This window comes from Artibeus jamaicensis, unplaced genomic scaffold (assembly GCF_021234435.1).
Source record: "Artibeus jamaicensis isolate MK-2021 breed Jamaican fruit bat unplaced genomic scaffold, CSHL_Jam_final contig_490, whole genome shotgun sequence".
In the NCBI taxonomy this organism is placed as follows: domain Eukaryota; kingdom Metazoa; phylum Chordata; class Mammalia; order Chiroptera; family Phyllostomidae; genus Artibeus; species Artibeus jamaicensis.
Genome location: NW_026521861.1, coordinates 22021015 through 22040988, shown reverse-complemented (window position 1 = coordinate 22040988; position 19974 = coordinate 22021015). Strand labels below are relative to the sequence as shown.

The following is a 19974-nucleotide window of genomic DNA, read 5'->3' as shown; positions in this document are numbered from 1 at the left end:
CGGGGTGTCACTGTTGTCCCCCATTTCCACATTGCCGCCCCCGTCCCGGGCATGGCACGTGGAGGCGAGGCCCTTGGAGGTGCTCAGGGTTAGATGAGGTCAGGGTGGCTGGACTGGTGTCCTTCTGAGGGTCCCAGAGGGCTGGCCTTCCCTCTGCTCTCGGCCACCTGAGGACACAGCGAGACGGCAGCCGGCTGGAAACCAAAGAGCATACTGCGCGCCTGCACCTGGATCTCGGACTCTCGGGCCCGAGGTGCTCGAGGCAGTGACGGCGTGTGCGCACCCCCGTCTCTGCTTTTCTGGTGTGGCAGCTGGGGTGGCCTAGGACACCCGATGCTCCTCCGTGGAGCTGCGAGGTCCTGAGCTCTGGACAGGGGGATGCGGCTGCGGAGCCCCGGGCGGGCCGGTGAGCGGAGGAGAAACAGGGCGAACCCCACCGACCTCAGGGACGCCCTGGCCCTGCGCACAGCTGGCGCCCCTGCCCTGTGCTCCCTGCCCTCGCGGTGTGGCTTTCTGGGGAAACAGGGCCAAGGGGGTGGCAGGACGTCTCGGGCCCGGGCCGACCTCCTGAGATGCCACAGTCCGTGTGACAACCACTGGTTTGGCCAAACCTCTGTCACTTTTGGGCACTTCAGGTCCAGTGATGTCAGGACCCTGCCCAGGAGGACACCTGGGAGGGAAAGAGTCTGATGACCCCCCCATAGGACTCTGAAGTCAGGCCGGGGGTTCCTGCCCCCCGCCCACCGACAGGCCTTAGGAACTGGCCGCGTGGAGGGAGAGCCGCCACTTCGCCGAGTCCTCTCCGTGCATCAGGCCTCGGGGCCGCCCAGAAGCTCCCAGAGCTGGTCTGTCTGTGCTGGGGGCCCGGCTGCCCCTCCGTCAGGGCCCCCCTCAGAAACCTCACTCTGGAGACCCCCAATCTCCCGTGAGCAACTCTATTTTACCATTGAGCCCCTTAAGTAATGTCAACTTTTGCTTTAACTCTGAACGTGGAAAAGGGGCGACGCCGGGAGCCCCAGAGATGGGTCCCCAAGAAAGCATATTTCAGTTCATTAGTGAGTTGGGGGGTCGGCGGGAAGGTGAAGTGGGAGGACCGCTGAACACGTGGAATTACCCATTTAACGTTTCAGGGAAGAAAACCCCGACTATCTTCTAACAGATTCCATTGTTTTCTTACCCTAAGAATATTTTATCAAGGTGAAAAATATTAAAAGACAATCAATGGTGCTCAGTTAGTCATTGCCTTATTTTGTTCCCCTTTAAAAAACCATTTCTAATCATGAGCAGAGACTCGGATGAAGAGGATTGGTCAGGGCCAGAACTCAGAGCTCTCGGCTCGCGGGGCGGGGCCGGCTCTTCAGGGAGCAGGGAAGAGCCGGTCAGGCGGAGGCCCCGGCTGGACGTCCACCTGGCTTGAGCGCTCCGGCAGGTGGTTCTGGGAAGGACCCACTTCCGCCCTGCCCTCGGTGCCCTGAGTTCCGCTGGCTTGGGCACTGGCCGACCCGGGTGTGGACGGCCACGTTGCCCCGCAGCCTGCGCGGGGACCGCCATCAGGCAGCTCCACCAGGAAGGCCGCCAGGACCTGCACAGGGGCGGTCAGTCCCACTGACGCTGCGCCAGTCTGCTGCCGCCTTGCCCGCCGGCCTCTTCCTGAGACGGGGGCGTCCCCACCACCGCCCCGAGCTGCTGTGCCGTCAGGCCGACCCCGGCCTCCACGGCCAGTAAATGTGAACCCGGTTGGACCCTTCCAAGTGCAGCCGGTGCCCGGAGGAGGCTGAGGAGCCTCCAGAAAACCGGGCGCTCAGGGCCCACTGCCAGGGCCCCAGCCTCTGGGCGGGGCTCCAGGGCTGTCCCTGATCACCTGTTCCCTTGTCACATCGAGATGGCGCCTTCAACTCACGTCGGTCACGGACACTCTTCTCCAGCTCAGACCGGCCAGGTGGTGGGTTTGTGGTTATGCGTGTCCAGTCGTGGCCGCTCTTCTGTGTCAGCAGGTGGCACGGCCACATGCAATGCGGCTGAGTGATGGCCCCACATGCCACCCCACAGTCACGCCCCGGGGAAGGGCGCTTGGCCTGGGACAGCGGGAGCTGCTTGACGTGGTGGCTGCATTTAGTGGCTTCACATCAACACACTTGGATGAAATAAAGTGAATCCAAAGGCCTCTCTCGGCCGGTGTGGCTCAGTGGTTTGAGCCACAGCCTGCAAACCAAAGGGTTGCTGATTCGATTCCCGGTCAGGGCACATGGCCGGGTTGCAGGACAGGTCCCCAGCAGGGGGCGCATGAGAGGCAACCACGCATTGCTGTTTCCTTCTCTTTCTCCTTCCCTACCCCTCTCTCTAAAAACAAATAAAATCTTTTTAAAAAATAAAGTGAAACCATACATAAGTCCTAGTGTTTGTGTCCAGACAGGGGTCCGGGGCTTTCCGGGCTGGCAGAGGCAGCGCGGTGGCTTCCAGCGGTCCGGTCGGGCTCTGGAGGAGGTGCAGACCACCCCAGGTCCCTGCACCCACAAATCATGCCGCCAGTGTGCGGAGAACAGGCAGATAGATGGTCGGGCTCTGGGAGCGCACGGCACAGCCCTCGCTGCCCTCCTGGAGGTAAAGTGCCCTGTAAATCACGGTCTGATCGGATGAAAGGCCCGTCCCCTCCCCCGGAGCTGGAGCTGCCAGACCGCCTGGGGACCCCGCAGGGTGCAGGAGGGGCTGCGCTCGGGTGGGGCTGGGGAGACCCCTTGGCCGACCTCCTTCCTTCCAGAACCTCCTGGGCCTGCGGAGCAGGAAGAGGGGGCGGTAGGTGCAGAGCGAATGCAGGGCCGGTCCCTGCCCCCGGCCTTTCCCCTGGGGACCCAGAGCTCTGGACAAACAGGGCCTGAGGCTCTCAGGACCTTTCGTTCGGTGCACTTACCTCCCAGCACAGGGACATCGGTTTCATCACTGCCTCTCTCTTGTCCCGGCTCCCAGGCTGCCCCCCTGTGGATCTCAGGGAGGGGCCCCTCTGGGTGGACACCTTCGGGGCCTCCCAGGTGGCTGGATCCCCGCCCCGGCCCCTTTGTCTGGGCACCGCCCCCAAAGTCCTCGTGGATGAGACGTGGTCATTTAGCAGCTCCGTCCCTGGGCTGGGGGTGCTGAGCCATGGGCCTCCCCGAGACTCCGGGAGGGGCCCCACAGAGCTGGAGGCTCTGCTGTCCGTTCCCCTGGGCCTTCGGTTTCCTGCCAGGTGTCCAGGGAGAGGAGAGGGGACTGGAGCCCGGTTCCCACCCTGGCCCTGCCCACCCTTCCCTGGAGCCCCGCCCTTGCCTGAGGGTTTGACAGTGACCCCACTCTCCCCGCACGGCGGCCACACATCCCAGCTCGGGAGGCCTCTGTGCACGTCTTAGAGAGACAGACAGGGAGGTAGCCAGACAGGCGGACACTACAACCGAGTGACAGATTGTTGACAGGGGTGTCCTGTTGTCTGTCCCACAGTCAGCACCGAGTCGCCATGAGGGCCACACTTACCAAAACCCCTGAATAGCCTCAGGGAGGGACTGTTCTGCCTTTGATGGCGGGGGAAGGGGGGTCCGAGAATCACTAAGAGACAGGAGAAAGGCCCAGGCTGGGATATGGAGTGAACAAGAAGATCCAGAGTTCCCTGTAGTGCCCTCGGAGCAAAGACTGCTGACCGTGAAGTGCGGTGATAGGAGGTGATAGGAGGTGACAGGAGGTGACCGTTGGCGATAACCTGCACTGCATGTTGTCACCTTGCACCGAGGGACGGAGGGATGGAATGAATACCGTGGAGGGCGGGCCGGGTACAAATCTAATTTTCTCACTGTGTTTTACAGGCGGACAAAGCCATGTAAACATGGAACACCAGCCATGTGCCCGGCCCAGGTCGGGCCCCTCGGGGCGCTGACGGGTCAGTAGACCCGCAGGCTAGTGGCAGGTCCACCTGGTACGACCCCTGCCCACAGCTGGCCCTGCCCCGATTCCTGGAGGTCAGGGAGGGCAGGGTTCCCTGTGCTGAGAATCACCGGAACCCCAACTGGGGTGCGCGTCTCTTGTCTGTGGGGTGCAGGGTTGGTCCTGGGTGGAGTGGGGGGTGGAAATGGGGAGCCCGTGACCTGGGTGCCCCATGGTGTCTGAGAGTCACCAGTGGGAGCCGTCCTGCACCTGTGATGCCCTAGCTGTGTCCCTGCAATGAAGCCCTCGACAGGTGCGGCAAAGGGTTCCAAGCGCCGAGTTGAGTGCACACAGGGCGGCTGGTGCCCTGAGGGTCTTTGCGTGGGTAGTAACCAGTGATTTCCAGCTTCCATTCAGAGTCCAGCAGTGGCCCAAGGCATCTCAGCCTCAGGACACAGGGGCCCAGTGACGAAGCCAGTATCCGCAGCAGAACCACTCTGAGGACAGAGAGTACTGTGTGGGAATGGGGAGAGACCCCCCAGTGCCTGCGGAGGCACCCGCAGAGGGGGGCTGAAGCCCGCCTTTCTGGGAGCGTGGGGTGAGTGGGCGGGGCGCTTGGTCTCCGCAGAGAGCAGCATGCACAGCCGACTCCGCCATGACGGTCCCCAGGCCCAGCTTCCAAACGATGGAGGAGGGTCATAGCTCTTATGCATGCAGGGCCCTCTCAGGGGCCCATGTCATCCGCCTAAAGGTGGCCGGCCCCGCCCCACAGCCTGGCTGTGACAATCGGGAGGACGGCACCGTCACATTTGCGGGCACCTACAGACAGATGCACATGAATTAGAAGCTTGAGCTGAATAGTAACGAGCTCCCTATCTGCGGAGCTGTTTGATTTTAGGTGAGAAAAAACAAGATCTTGCCAGGACTTGTGCATCAAAGAGAGAGGAATTTGCTAATTGAAAAAACGGTTTGCATGGAGAAAATGTGGAGATACCAGCCATGCAAATTAGCATATGCCCAGATCTGAAGGAAGCCCTGCCAGAGCAGGAGGGAATTAAGCAAATTAGGGTTATGAGGAGACAGCCCTAGAAGCCAATTGAAGCGCTCAGGTCCCTTGCTTTTTCTCCGGAGGATGGTGCGGACAGTTCAGAGGTGACGGAGCCCAGGTTTGGAGAGCCTCAGGAGTGTCCGTGGGCGCAGGTGGGTCGGCGCATGCTGTCCCGCCAGGCCACGGCGAGCTTTTCCTACGAGTTCTGGAACGCCAGCCTCGCAACGCCGCCTGGGCTTGGAGCGGCAGGAAGCCCCTTCGTCTAACTCTCCCAAGGCGCACTGGGCTTGCGCTGCAGGTTGGCTGCTCTGTCTTCCCCACCCAGCGACCTGGAGTCTCCAGTGGCCCAGAGAAATCTCCGTCCCGCCCCCCAGCAGGAATTGCCCGCAGCTGGGCTCCGTCTTCACATTGCCGTTCCGGGCAGGGATCACAGGGAGGAGACTGGGCGTCCCAGGGACGCGGGTCTGTGGCAGGAGGGAGGTTGTGGGAGCGGCCGGGGCGCACGCCGCCTGGCGGTGACTGTTCGGGAGCAGCCTGAGCCAGGCTCCGGGCCAAGCCATGGTCCTCGGAGGAAGGGTCGGTCCTAGGCCCCAGGCAGCCCGTGCTGCGCCGCGTGGGCGGCGCGCGGCGGGGAAAGGGGAGCACAGGGCTGCGCTTGCGGGACCTCAGGACCAGTTCACAGGGCCCTTCCACGGGACAATTGGGACGTCCCGCACAGAGGCTCGGAGGAGACCCACGGGAGCTAGTGGGGCGTGGGGTAGGAGCCGCGGGAAGGAGGACCCGCTGGGGCCTTAGGAAAGTGCGCGGCACGTCTTCCCGAGCCAGGTCTCCCCGTCCCCAGCGGCCACCAGTGCCGCCTAGCGTCGGGGTCTGCAACCAGCATCCCCTCGGGGACCCTGCGCCCTTGACCCGAGTCCAGTCCGGCCAAGAGCAGACCTTGCGCGGTCCCGGCTGGCGCCCCCAGCCCCGCCCGGCAGCAGGATGTGCCCGGTTCCTGCGCGGCCACCCGGGCCTCCGCTCGCCGCCGCGGGTGGATTCTGGCTCCCGGGCCACCGTGTGTGCCTCCCGCGCCGCGCCGTGCGCACAGCCCGCCAGGGCCGGCGGCCTCCAGCAGCGGCCCGGGAGTCCGGGGGCGCGATCCGCGGGATCCGGGCCAAGCGCGCCCTCAGCTCCCGCGCCCCCGCCCGCCCCGCCTGCCCGGAGGCCCGCCGGCGCGGGCGCGCAGCCCCAGGGAGGGTACGGACAAGCAGGCGGGGCAAGGAGCTGGGGGGGGGTCGGTGCGGGCGGGCGTGCGGGCGGGGCCTGGACCTAGGTCCCGGGCGCAGGCGGGCCGGAGCTCCGGACCGAGCTCCGCGGGGGCGGCGGCGCAGAGGCCTCTCCGGGAGGGGAGGGCGGTGGGCGGGAGGAGGGGCTCCCCGTGCGGGGCAGGGGCGGAGCGAGCGGCCGCCGCGGAACCAAGTGAGTTCGTTTCGGAGCCCGCCGCCCCCGCGCCCCCGCCGCCGCCGCTGCCGCCGCCGCCCGCGCGGGGATGCAGGATGCTGGTGAGCGCCGGGCTCCAGCGGCGGCGGCAGCCTCTCCTGTGGCCGATGAATGCAGACCCGCCGCCTCCGCCCTGGGTCTGGATGGTCCCCGGTTCGGCCGGGCTGCTCCGTCTGGGCTCCGGGGTCGCGCCCCAGCCCTTGCTACTCGCTACGGCCCAGCCCCCCACCGCCCCGCTGCTCCAGGGGCCGCCGGGCTGGCAGGCGCCCGGCGAGCCGCTGCTGCCGCTGCTGCCGCTGCCCTCTGCGCCAGACCACACCGCCGCCGCTGCGCACCACCTCCCCCTGCTCCACGGGCAGGTAAGGTGCCCCTGTCCCCAGCCTCGGGCCCCCGGGCTCCGCGTCCCGCGTCCCCTCTGCCCCTGGGTGCGGCCCTCGTGGTCCGGGCTGCCCTGGCCCCGGGGCTGGAGCTCCCCCACCCCTGGCGTCCTGGCTCCCCAAACCCCAGGACGCAGCAAAGGCAGCCGAGCTCCGGCAGCAAAGTTCATGCTTCGCCGTCCCGTTCTGCCTCCAGGCAGTTTTTTTCCAGTATATTTCGCGGTCTCACAGCCAAGCCGTGTAGAGACTCGCACCCCGAGGCCCCAGGGGGTGGGAGGGGGGACCGCCCTGGCCACAACTTGAGCCCCGGCCGGGGTCGCTGTCCAGAGCGCGGTGCTGAAGTCGCCCCGCCGGAGCCGCTGGCGGCCGCGGCGCACAGTGGCGACTTATCGCGGAGAAGTTAATACTTTTACAGTCTTCGCCAGACTTGAAAAGCGAGCTGGGAATCGATAGCTATTTCTGATTCTGATCTGGTTGGGCTTTTTTTTTTTTTTTTAAATGTGAAAATAGACTCAGGACAACGCTTAAGAGAATTCAAACCGATGGAAGCCGGCAGGGAAATCCTGCCTTTAATACCGAGAATTGTTACTGGTGATAAACTACCCCCGCCTCCCCGGGCCCCCCCGCCCCCGCCCCCTCCCCCAGGCCCGCCTGAGCCACCTAATTAGCCCGCTGTCGCCCGGCCGCACCAGGGAACACTCGGGTTTGAGACCTGGATTGGGAAGGAGAAGCGGCTGTGCCTTCTTCGGTTGGTGGTGCAAGGCTGGTTTTGGCAGGATCCATTGTTTGCAGATGCATTTAAACCGGGGGGGGGCGGGGTAGCATGCATTTTATTCCAAGGATCGTCTTCATTAGCATATTCAAATGAGCGGCGCGTGGGAGCGCCGTGGAACCCGCTGTGTCCCGAGGCTGTCCTCCGAGCCCTTCTGAAAGATGTCAAACTCCTGCTCTGGCCTTCAGACCGGAGCTCCGCCGCACGGGCGGTCCTGGAGAGGATCTCGGTGTGTGATGCAGTTCGTACCGGGTTTCATTGAATAAACGGCGGCCGCTTCAGCCTGTTCCGGGGCTGCTGTAGCCGAGCGCCGCCACTAGAGGTGTATGAGGTCCAGGAACTGCGATTTTCCCTCCGGGAGAGAATGCTGGCCCCCCTTTTTTTCTGTGTAATTTAAAAGAGAAAGATCTGCAAACCTTATTCATCTTTTAAATATTTTCGTGGTACCTGTTTTCTGTCCAATGACCATCTTTAGAGCCAAGAGAACATTTTCATGGAACAGGAGAGTTAAACAGATGCTCTTACGATTCAACAAGAAATAGCTGTTGAAGCATTCCACCTGACTGAGCAGTGGTTCTGTTAGTTCTTGCCTGATGGAGACGCGATTATTTCAGTCGGGGAGACGGTTCCCGGGAGGGCCTGGCTCCTGCGGCCCCTGCTCTCTCACCCTGTACTCTGGGGCCTTTGGGGAGCCGCGGGTGACTTCACGTCTCAACCCCCCAGCTCGCTGTTCTGAGAACTCGATTCGTGTTTGTCTTCACAATGACGAGCATGGTTGGTACAAGGTATTTTCCCGGAAGGGCCGGCCCACACGCAGGGCTCCGCTGGCCGCGAGTCCCGCAGCGATGCCCAGCCTTCCCTCTCACCCCGTTCTCACGGGTCTGGGCTCCCAGGCTCCTCCTCAGTCTCGAAGGACTCAGTGTGGGCAGTGCTCGTTCATGGTTCTGATGTGAAAACATACATCTCTAAAATTTGTGAAAAACTTGTGGGGTTTTCGACCGGGGGAAAAGGGAATTTTTCTCATAATCAAATACATATGTTTTTCCACTCCCTTTGTTAAAACAGCACCATCCCAGCATCTTCTGGCAGGAAGTAGAGGTGAGTGTTCCAGGCTAACGAGCACCCCCTGCTCCCTTCTTGTGTTCCAGTGGCTCTTCGGTGGCCCCTCTCTGTCTGTGGGACTGTCCCCCTCCTCCACGGCGGAGCTGGTGCCCATTTTCCCACACGCCTGCCCGTCTGCCCTCCCACCTCCTGTCGGGAAAAGCTGGCTACACAAACGGATCCCTAACTGTAAGGTAAAAACGCTCTCGGCTTCACCGGGGAAATGGGCCTCCATCGCCAAGTGGCCGGGCATTTCCACACCAGCAGGAAGCAGTGTGTTTCTCTGTGCTGACTGCACCGCACTGACCGTCCGGGTGCAGAGAGAGGTCTCTTCAGAATGAGATCTGTCTGCCAAAAAGCCAGCAGAGGGTGGGGCAGGGGCTGTTTTTGTTGACGACATTTGGGTCCCGTAGAGCGATACACATTTTTTCAATTGCAGACCCAAATCTAGTTTTTACAATTTCCAGTTTTTGCCCTGTGCCCACTGATCGAAAGATCGCCTCCGTGTTACACAATCCCAGTGGAAGTGTTAACCGTGAGCTTTTCTTGCCGGTACAGCTTTCAGTGTTCATCTTTCTGATGGTTTGTTTTGGATTTCGAGTTCAGACTTACTGGCCACACTTTGTTTAACTGAAAACTAAACAAAAAAAGTTAGGGTGGTGCCTTGTCTACACCGCACAACTCACCGGGCGCTTCTTTAACCGGGAAATGGGCTTCGGTGCCGATGTGGCCGAGTCCACACGCGAAGCCTCGTGCAGAAGCTTTAACCAGACGGTGACTGTTGCTGGGTCTTGGTTGGAGAAGGGCACTTTTATCGAGCCCCCACTTCCAGACGCCCCGATATTTGATCAGTGGAACACAAGACAAACGCAGCAGCCTTCAGCCTTTGCCGTGTGTGGTCGGAACTGTCACTTGCTTTCTCTGTGAACAGATCTTCGTGGACAATGCCCTTGCTCTGGACTCGGCGTGGATCTACCCCGGGGACTCACACGTGTTCCACGGGTACGAGAAGCCCCCCGCGCCGGCCCGCCCCGTCGCCCTGTCCCTGTCCACACTGGCTCCTGCCCGCCGGCCGCTGCCCGCCGTGGTGCTAGCGCCGCAGCCCGTTCCAGGTTGGTGCCCAGAGCGGTGAGCGTGTGCCTCTTTCCTGCTTTTAGTTTTAGCCACAAGTTAGTTTTGGCTACGGAATCTGTACTTGTGACTGCAATGAAACAACAGTTTTTAAAAAATTCTTTCAGCAATGTATGTCTTATCGTGGGTGTGCTTCCTTTTGATAAAGGACTTGAAGTTGGGGTAACTTCTTTGCCGTGTTTTGGGGGTGCAGATTTGTTTTAAGGTGAAGAGGTGGCTGAGGGACTTGCCCGGAAGTGTCTCTCTGGTGCTTTGCTTTTAGAGGTGGACTAAGGCTTCTGCCGGTGGCTCCGACTGGGGGCACTAAATGCTCTGGAATCTCACTGGAACTTGTTCTGGTGGGGAGGGCGGGTGAGGCACGCATTTTGGAGCTCCTGGTCTGCAGGTCGTGTGAGAGTTTGGTGAATTTTGCCTTCATGCCGAGGGTGGTCCTGGGTGCGGTTCGTGAAAACACACTTGTGTGGAAGTTGGAGTTTGTTCTGTCTTCGGAGACTTGTAACCTGAAATGACCCCTGGATGAAAGGTTGCGTGATAAACCCACACGGCCCCAGGAGGGTAACATCCCCTCGTGAAATTTTAAATCGATTTTCAAAATCACCTCAACAGGCGATCATGTCGTAGAAGCAAATGTTGCCTGTGCCACAGTCGCCCTGAAACCCCCCCTGTCATGGAGTCCTTTACGACTTCAGAATCACACGCGTGCCCTGTGATTCCCTACCTGCCACTGGCCTCAATGTGCGTCTCTAGCATTCAGGAAGGAGGACACGCCCCTGCGGAGGTGACATGTGCGCCGTGGCCAGGGAGATGGCGCCGTGTGCTTCTGCGTGTGCCCACCCGACGCACCCTAATGTGCAGTGGGCCCTGTGCGGCAGTGAGTTCGGACTGACTGCTGTCTGTGCTTTTCATGAGCCTCAGCGCTTCTCAGCTGGGGCTGTTCCTGTCATCGGGCGTGACGGGGTCACTGACAGCCGCGTGTGCGCCGCCCGCACGCACACCCGTAAACGTTCTGGGCTGAGAGGGCTGCGTCTCCTATGTCCTGTAACGAGGTGAAAGGCGGGTGGAGGGCCGGCATTGCCCCGGGGCGCCGTGGCTGTGAACGGCTGTTTGCATAGATGTGAGAACACTGTTTCACCGTCCTAATGCACTGGCAATAACTGTTGGTAAAATCATGAGGAATTTAGTTTAAAAGCAGATAGATTAGTTGAACCGTTTAGACAAATTCCTGGTGTGAACTTTCTGCCCCTCGGCTCGCCCTGGAATATCATGTGGACACTCGGCGGGATAAAGGGCACCTCCATCCCCTTCTCAGAAAGCTCGTGCTAGGAACACGCTGAGTGTCTGTGGAGCTGGAGGAGCTGTCGACGTGAGAAGCGTCCAGACCTGCAGAGGATTTCTAATGAGAGCGCATTCGAGCCAAACCGGGGGTGGTTGCCGGGGAGCGGGATCTCGGGTTCTCCAGAGAATAATGGTTTTGCAGTTTCCTTTATGCATTTGAAATTAAGGAGGGAACCTAAGGAGACTGGAGGAGGGGAGGGGGGATCGGGTTACGAGACAGTTGATAAGATTACGAGTCCTCTCAGGGGAGGCAGCACCTGGGGTGGGGGGGGGCTTCGCTTTCATCCTCTCAAAGCTCTGTGGACCCAGACACGCACCTAGACACACAGGGACAGCGCACGGGTGGCGCAAAACCTCTCCCGGAGGACGAGGGCCGGGCGGGGGTGGGTGGTGATGGGGAGAGACTGGACTTCGGTGGTGAGAGCCGGATGCGGGGTGCAGACCACGGTCACTGAGTCGGACACTTGAAACCTACAGGGTTAGATTAACCCCTTCCACCCCAGCACCGTCGGTAAGAAAGAAAGCGAGAAGCTACGGGTGTGACTGTCCACCGTGACGGGCCCCGTCAGGAGTTTGCGGTCGGACCACGGCACGTGGTTGCTTCCTGTGGAGCTCTGGGTCCGTCCCCAGGTCCCCTCTGGACTGTAAATCAGTCCGAGGGATGCCCGGACGACCACCAGCCCTTCGTTCGGATGGGCTGGTCTCGCGGGGCTGGGAGGGCTCGGTTCTGGGAAGCCTCAGTGTCGATGCTGTCCTGCAGAAATGGTGGGCCGCAGACGGGGTGGGTGACGCTGAGCCCAGGAGGCTGAACGTCCCCCCGGAGGGAAGGGCAGGCAAACGGAAGGGTCTGCAGGGCCTCATGGTGGTGACGCTCTGGTCTTCTCCACCCTGCGAACTCTCTTGGTGTGAGTTTCTCCTTCAGCCTCACGGTTTCTGCATTTGGCGTCTCGTGTGACATTTTTGTCAGCCACGAAGGCGACCACTGTTCAGTGATCATGAACGGTGGGCTCTGTGGAAAAACTCACAGAACGGGGATAACTGTTATGAGGGCTAGTGTCGCTGCCAGGCAGGTAAAGACAGACATTCCGCTGTTTCCTGTGTCGAACAGCACTGGCAGGTGCACAGGCCTCGCTGCTGCCTCCGGGGCCGGCAGCGTCTCCTTCCCCGGAGTCTCGGATGTCTGCGGTGGCCGGGGGCGCGTCGGAGAGGAGGGTGGGTGTCCCTTCACAGTTAGGCGCCCGATAAGCTCCCTCCCAGTGAGACCGGAGAGTGTCTTTAATTCGCTGCCCTTTCCAATAAACGCAATCTCCGGGCAGCAGTCAGGGACCTCCCAGGTCTGAGTCTCCCGAGAGCTCCCTGGGAGAGGAAGTGGTTACAGAGGTGCCATTTTCTGGAAGTGACTGCATCGCACCTTGACACTAGCTAAGATGTCTCCCTTCAATCATGTTGGCTCGTAAGTCCCTTCATCCACGTCCAGCTCAAGTGCTCGGTGGAAACAGGGACTTGCCAGGGGCCCGGGAAGGGCCATGCCACAGTCCTGGTTTCCCATGACCCCGACCAGTCCTTCAATTTCCAGCCATTGCCGACCCACACAATGTGCCCTAGACATTTCCATCACTGAGGTGACAATGACCCCCCAAGAAATTTAACATGCAAACAAAACTTCCGCTGTGTTTGGGGCTCCCAGAGTGACCGCGGAGTGGCCCCTCCGCGCCCTGAGGTTCGGGCACCAGGGAGGCCTGCTCTCCCAGTGTCGCAGCTTCGTTCTAACGTGTGCACAGAGGCTGAGCGAGGAGAGTCCGAGGGTCCTTGTCTGGGCCCCTGGGTGTCGGCGGAAGGCTGACTGTCATGGGCGGGCCTTGTGGGCCCCCCGAGGACACGGTTTCCCAGCCAACCTCTGTGAGCGCGTCCCCAGGGGAGCCGAGGAGCTGAAGGCGGAGGAGACCCCTGCAGGGCTACCTCGTGCCCTAGAGGGAGGCAGAGTCTTCCTCCCCCAAGGACCCCCGAGCAAGGGCCAGGGAGAACGTACGGGCCTCCACACCCGCACCGCGGGCTTTCCAGGCACGGCCCCTCTCTCAGGCGAACATCCTTTCACGATTTAAAGAGAGACCCTCAACAATTCGGCAGCAAAGAAGCGGGCGCTCCTCAACACAGCGGCCGCACAGCAGAGCTGACTCACTCTCAGTGCTGCGTGATGTCAGCCTTTCTCTAAGATCGGGAACAAGAACCCCGGCCACTCCCGTTCAGCACGGTAGTGGAAATCCCAGGCAAAGCGGTCATGCAGGACAGCAAATCAGAAAGGCAGGAGTAAAGTCTTTATTTGCAGACGATATGATATTATATGTAGAAGATCCTAGAGACTCCCGCAAAACGCTGTTGGAATTAATCAACAAATTCAACAGAGTTGCAAGAGACAAAACCAGCATTCAGAAATCAGCTGAGTTTCTATATGGTAACAGCAAAATACCTGGAAAAGAAACAAAGAAAAACCCATTCACGATGGCATAAAAAACAGTCAAAATACTTAGCAATACATTAAACCAAGGAAGGCAGAGATTTACCCAATGAAAACTACAAGAATTTGACAAAAGAGGTTGAAGAAGACACAAACAAGTGGAAAGATACCCCGTGTTCATGGGCCAGAAGAATGAATATTGTTAAAGTAGTCATACTTCCCAAAGCCATCTGTAGATTCAACGCAACCCCTATCAGATTTCCATGGTGATTTTCACAGAAATGGACAAAAGAACCCTAAAGTACTTCTGGAACCATAAATAATCCTGAATGGCCAAAGCAGTCCTGAGCAATAACAAAGCCAGAGGCACCCCCCCATTCAAACTATATGACAAAGCCATCACAACCAAAACAGCATGGCACCAGCCTAGATGCAGACACGCAGGCCAAGGGAGCGGAATGGAAGAACCAGCCCGGAGGCAAACTCCCGCCTGCACAGCCGGCGGTCTGACAAGGGGGTGGCTTCTGTGGGAAGTGGCGCCGGGAAAACTTCCGCCAGTGCAGAAGAGGGACGTGGGACCCCTGTCTTCCCCGCTCGCAACACTTAACCCGAAGTGGGTGAGGCACTTGGACACGAGGCCTGAATGGTCAGGTCGCCAGAACAAAACATAGAGGAGAACGCCCTTGACTTCGGTCTTGGCAACAGTTTCCTGCACGTGACTTCAGGTCACACACACGGACAAGTGGGGTCACGTCATGTAAAGAAGCGCCTACCAGGAACAGAAATAGTCAAGACAGCGAAAGGCACCCTGTGGAGCAGGAGAGGGTGTTTGTAAATTGTACATCCGACAAGGGGTTAACGTCCAAAATCAATAAAGAACTCATGCAGCTCAATAACAAAACCCCCAACAAACAAAGAAAAAGATCTGACTGGGAAATGGGCGGAGAAACTTAACAGACATTTCCCAAAGAAGGCACCCGGAGGGCCAGCAGGCGCACGGGAAGGTGCTCAGCATCACCTGTCCTCACGGAGACGCAGGTCAGCACCGCGGGGAGACGTTGCCTTCCGCCTGCCGAAATCGGCACGACCAGGAGACCGGTGTCCCCGGGGCCCGGAGAGGCCGTGGTGCAGACAGCCCCGTGCACTGTTGCGGGCTGTGGGCTGGTTCGATGATTACGGACAACGGCTCAGAACTGCCACGTGGTTCAGCGATGCCTCCACTAAGCAAGTGTCTCGAGGAGGTGGGAACAGGACATCGAAAAGCTGTCTGCGTTTCCACGTTCACTGCAGCATCGGTCACAGGTCCAGGACACGGGAGACCACCCTCGCGTCCACCTGCGAGTGAGCGGACGGGAAGACACAGGGCACTGGACGCCGCTGAGTGTTTTCCAGCCCTGAGACGGCAAGAGATCCCGCCACTTGTGACAACACGGGTGGACCTGGAGGGCGCTACACAAAATGAGATCAGCCAGGCACAGGAGGACACACACCGTGCGACCTCCCTTGTGTGTGGGATGTGAAACAGCAGAGAGCAGAGTGGTCCCCAGGACTGGGAGAGGGGACAGGGCACGGGCCTGCAGTTGGGGGAGGGGTTCCTTCTGGGACTCTGACCTCAGCACCTGATTGTCCACCCCGATGCTGCCAGGAGACTGGGTCTAGAATGTTCTCACCAAAGAAAAAAACAAACAAGAAAGGTCTCAAATCGAGCACCCACACTCCCACCTTAAGGAACCAGAAAAGGGGGCGCGGTGAACCTGCAGGAAGCTGAGGGGGAGAAATAGCCAAGGCAGGAGCGGGAATCAAAGAACCTGAAACTGAAGAAATATAAAGAGAATCGATGAAACCACAGCTTTCCTTTCTTGTTCCTTTTTTAAAGAATGACCAGTGCAATTGAAGCCGCCCTGGCTGTGGAGAATAAGAAAAAAAAAAAAGGCACCGCAGACGCCTGAAGTCCAGGAGGGGAAGAAGGCGCTGCCGTGGAGCCTGGCGCTGGAAATGTGGAAGGGGGACCATGTGGGTGACCTCGGGCAACGGCCTGGGCGACACCCATGCTCCCTCGGTCCCCAGCCCCCGCGCTCACACTGGAAGACACAGGGCCAGCTCCCTGCTGAAAACCTGGGACTCACCGTCACTCCCTCCAACAGGAGCGCACCCGCCCCGACGGCTTCCCCCGCTTCTCCCGAACACCCGCGGAGGGGCCGACCCCACCGTGAAGCAGACGTCCTCAGAAAGTGGAAGCAGGAGCAGCGTTTCCCGAGTTCTTTTTTTACAGCAGCATCCCTCAGGCACGGGAGCTGGAGCGGTGTTACAGAAAAGACCACTACAGACGGATAATACTTCACAGACATAAACGCGAAATCCCCAACACGAGATTAGTAATGTACAAAATTCGGAGCACATCACCGCCAAGCGGGGCCTTTTCCTGGAACGCGATGCCGGTGCAGCTTTAGAAAATGTGTTACTCACCTCATCAAAACAACAAAGAAGGAAAACCACATGATCATTTCAATAGATGCAGAAAATATATTTGTGAAACCCCAAATCTGGTCAGATTTTTAAAAAAACACACCCACCTCTAATTCCGCTCAGAATTCAGGGGGGCTTCATCAGACAGAAGAGGGGCGTCTGCGAAGGAGCTGCAGGCGAAGTCCTGCTCCCTGGGCACCCGCTGCTCTCTGAGACGGGGAACAGGGCGGGCGCTTGGCCTGGGGTGCGGAGGACTGCGGAGGAGCACGGGAAGGCCGCACCCTTGCGGCAGGAAGGGGGGAAGCGCAGAGAGCACACAGATTGGGGGGAAGAAATACAACCGCGCAGGGAAGAGGGGGCTGTGTATGAATACACCGCCGGTTCCAGCGGTCAGGGCCGCGGGACGTTCTGCTGCATCCCCAGGCTGTGGCCCCGGGCTGCTCTGGTGAACCACTGAAAGTGGAAATATGGCTGTGGGGCCACGGAGCACCAGGAACGTAACACACCTACAGATGAGGCTGCTAACAGCATATGTGCCCGGAGAACTTGAAAACATCGATTGGAGAAATCAGATGTCGATAGAGAGAGAGAGCGAGCTCCGTGTGCTAGTGGGCAGAGAGACCACGGCGTTAGGTGCGGCCCGTAAATTCCAGCCGATCCTAAATAAAACCCCAGCTCCCCAGACGCCGACCAGCTGGCCCTGTCGTGGGTGTGGCAGGCCACAGGGAGCAGGGCAGCGCCAGTTCTGGGAAAGAAACCCAGAGTGGGGGACTCATAACTGAGTGATCTGAATGCTTGTGAGGAAGCTGCGAGAACACCGGCTTCGTGCAGTTGGCGGAAGCGTAAGAACAAAGATCGACAGAAAGAACAACAGGCCTTCGAGACAGTGTCACACGTACGTGCTCAGTGCTCAGTCAAGTTTGGGCGAAGGCGCGAGGGCCGTTCCGTCCCAATGAATAAACGTTCCCGTCCCAAGGAAACAGTCGAGCCCTTGCCTTTGAAATAAGGAAATGCATCTCGACCAAAACCTTGTATCGTGCACAAAAATTAACTCAAGATAGACCGTAGATGTGGTTGTAAAATAAAAGCCCTGGAACCTCTGGAAGGAAACATAGAAGAGGAACTTGTGAGCCTGAATCAGGCAGAGATTTCTCAGATGTGACACCAAAATCATGAGCCATAAAAGAAAACGGGTCAACAAATTTGACTTCAATGTTAAATGCTACTGTTCTTGGAAAATACTTTAAATTAAATGCAAAGAAAAGCCAAATATGAAAAGGGAATATTTGCAAAACATATATGTAACAAAGACTTGATATCCAGAGTATACAGAGACCCTCACACGTCACATTAAGAAAACAAACAGCCCACTGGACGTGGACGGCACGTGACCAGACACGCCACCAGCAGAGAGGCGGGGACGGCAGGGCAGCTGTGAGAATGCACTCGGGATTATCCGTCCTCAGAGCACGCACGTCGACCCCGCCCCAAGCGCCCGCATGCCTGTCGAAGAGGCTGTGGCTCCAGGGACTCGGGGAGCTGCCGACACGTGCAGAGCTGGCTGGCGGGAATGCCACGTGTCACGGTCACTTCCGGCTCAGTGTGGCCGTCTCTCCTTACAGGCACACCCTGAGCTGTTTCCCCAAGAAAAACAGACGCGTCCGCCCCAAAGCCTGGGCACAGGTGTCGGAGTGGCTCCATGTGTGAGCAGCAGCAGCCAGGACGATCTAACTGCCCGGCGCCTGGCGAGGGGTTGGCCAGCGCGGGCACCTGCAAACACGGAGTGGACGGGGGCACACGGAGTGGACGGGGGCACACGCAGCGAGCGGCTGGATCCCGAAAGCGTGAATGATCCGGACAAACCTCCCTGCCCTGCGGGCTGCCCTGTTCAGGACCTAAGACTGGACACGGCTCCGCAGCTTCCAGGGGTGGGGCTGGGGGAGGGTCCTGATGACGGGGAAGGGGGCAGAGGGTTAGGGGTGCTGACAGCTGCCCGCCTGTGGCAGTTGTGTGACTTGGCTCTGTTGAAATCGGAGGGCTGGTCGCCCCCAAAGAGCCAATTTCCCCAAATGTAAATTTTACCTGAATGCACCCAACTTTTTCCTAAAGAGAGACTGAAGACACGCTCAGGGAAGTGTGTGAATCTTGTGTGACTCTAGTTTGAGAGAAGGAATTGACAGGCGACTGGAGAAATCGGGCAGCGACTGCGTGTTGGCTGCTGTCCAGGAGCCGTCACTGCAGCTGTGACGAGAACCCTGTGCTGAGGCTTCTCTTTGAAGGAACCCGGAGCTTGGGAGGGAAGGTGGGGGCGTGTCCCAGCGCACGTCCCAGTGCCCCTGAGCCCAGCGTGGGGCTGGGTGTGCGAGGGCAGCGTCAGGGCTCCGGCGGGCGGTGGTGGCAGGTGGTGGGCGCGGGCGTGGGGCTCATCGCGTGATCCTCTGTTACGTGACTGTTGGAAGTGTCCGCAATGACAATTGAAGGAAAAAAGGGTAAAAAATAATGCTGTGAAGCACAGGTCCAAAAAATTACGGAGCGACTGAGGGCCTCTCAGCACCCACGACCCAGCGAAGTGGAAAGTGGAGACGGACCACCAGGTCGCGCCCAGCAGCCTGACGGTGACAGACCGACCAGAACCCACCAACGAGGCACCTTGAGTACAATCACCTTCACCAGAGAGCCAAACACGAGCGTGCGCAGGTGTGGGCAGCTGCCCTAGGAAGCAAATGGAGAGCCCGGAGGGATGGCGGTGCGGGCCGTGAGAGCCCGTGAGAGCCCGTGGGAGCCCGTGAGAGCCCGTGAGAGCCCGTGAGAGCCCGTGGGAGCCCGTGAGAGCCCGTGAGCAGGCCCGTGAGCAGGGCCAGTTGGCGCGCACTTCCGGGCGTCAGGAAGTGAGAGAGAACGCAGGGGAAACTCGAGGGAGCACAGGATCGAGACGGAGGCAGACGTTCAGAGTTTTAAACACAACAAATTAAATTGCTTAAAAATACTCTTCTCACCCATGGTCAGAAAAAAATACATTACACGGAGAAACATCTCTGCTCAACGTTCGTAAACTTTAATGTTGTAATTAGATGAGCTGATTTCTGGGAGGGGCGCGCTATTCCACTTGGATGACGACGGGATATTCTGCCGGCGTAAACTAAGCCGTGGTCTCCGGCCCGTTCTGCCTGGGCCTGTGTGCGGTGGCCCTGTCCTCCCCGGCCCCTCACCCGAGTCCCCTCCACACCTGACCCTCCTCCAGCATCACTGGTAAAATCTCCCAGCTCCAAGGAGAACCCTTGTGAAGTTGTTTACCCTCGTTCCCGTTGCTTTTAGAAAACAGCAAAAATTAAAACGAGTCAATTATGTGGCCAGATTTCACTTGCGAAGGGAGCCGTGGCAACCCTGAACGTGCTGATGAAAACGTGGCCGTGTCGTGACAGAGATGCCCGTGAGACACCCGCTGGAACGTGAGGTGACAGTGATGCCTGCGGGATTCAGCGGCAGGCGTGCCTTTCGTGGTTGCAGAAATGTGTAAAAATAGGAAAAGCACTGACAAGGGTGAGTGGGTTTGATAAGAAAACCTGTTCTTTCCCCCGACTGTAGACGTGATACCAGCTGCAGGAAGGTAACGCCCAACGCGATGCGTGAAACGTGGCCAAACTCCGCCACGTCAGGCTGTTTCACAACAGCCGTTTGCTGCTTACTTTCACTTTGACGGCTCGCTGGGAGTCTTAGCCCACGCAATAAGAAAGGAAACACAAGTAGGAAATGCCACTCGATGTGCATCACTTCTATGTTGTCAAAAGTCGTGGCATTCAACTTAACGACTCTCAGGATTTGAGGGACAGCTTGGCAAAATGGGGGATAAAACACAGATGTTCAGAAGACGGTGCATTTCCTGCGCATTAGCAGCCACGCAGACGCTGCAGTGGGGAGCGAGCCA

General features: G+C 59.0%; 1 protein-coding gene across 1 annotated transcript in view; it reads left to right on the top strand.

The window, feature by feature from the left end:
• The first annotated feature begins 6519 nt into the window (after nucleotides 1–6519).
• Nucleotides 6520–19974, top strand: part of TCERG1L (transcription elongation regulator 1 like) — an 85206-nt gene continuing 71751 nt past the window's right edge. Inside the window, exons 1-3 of the mRNA XM_053668614.1 lie at nucleotides 6520–6771; nucleotides 8710–8856; nucleotides 9594–9774. Of these exons, the coding sequence (XP_053524589.1) occupies nucleotides 6520–6771; nucleotides 8710–8856; nucleotides 9594–9774 (580 nt within the window). The remainder of the gene's footprint in view (nucleotides 6772–8709; nucleotides 8857–9593; nucleotides 9775–19974) is intronic.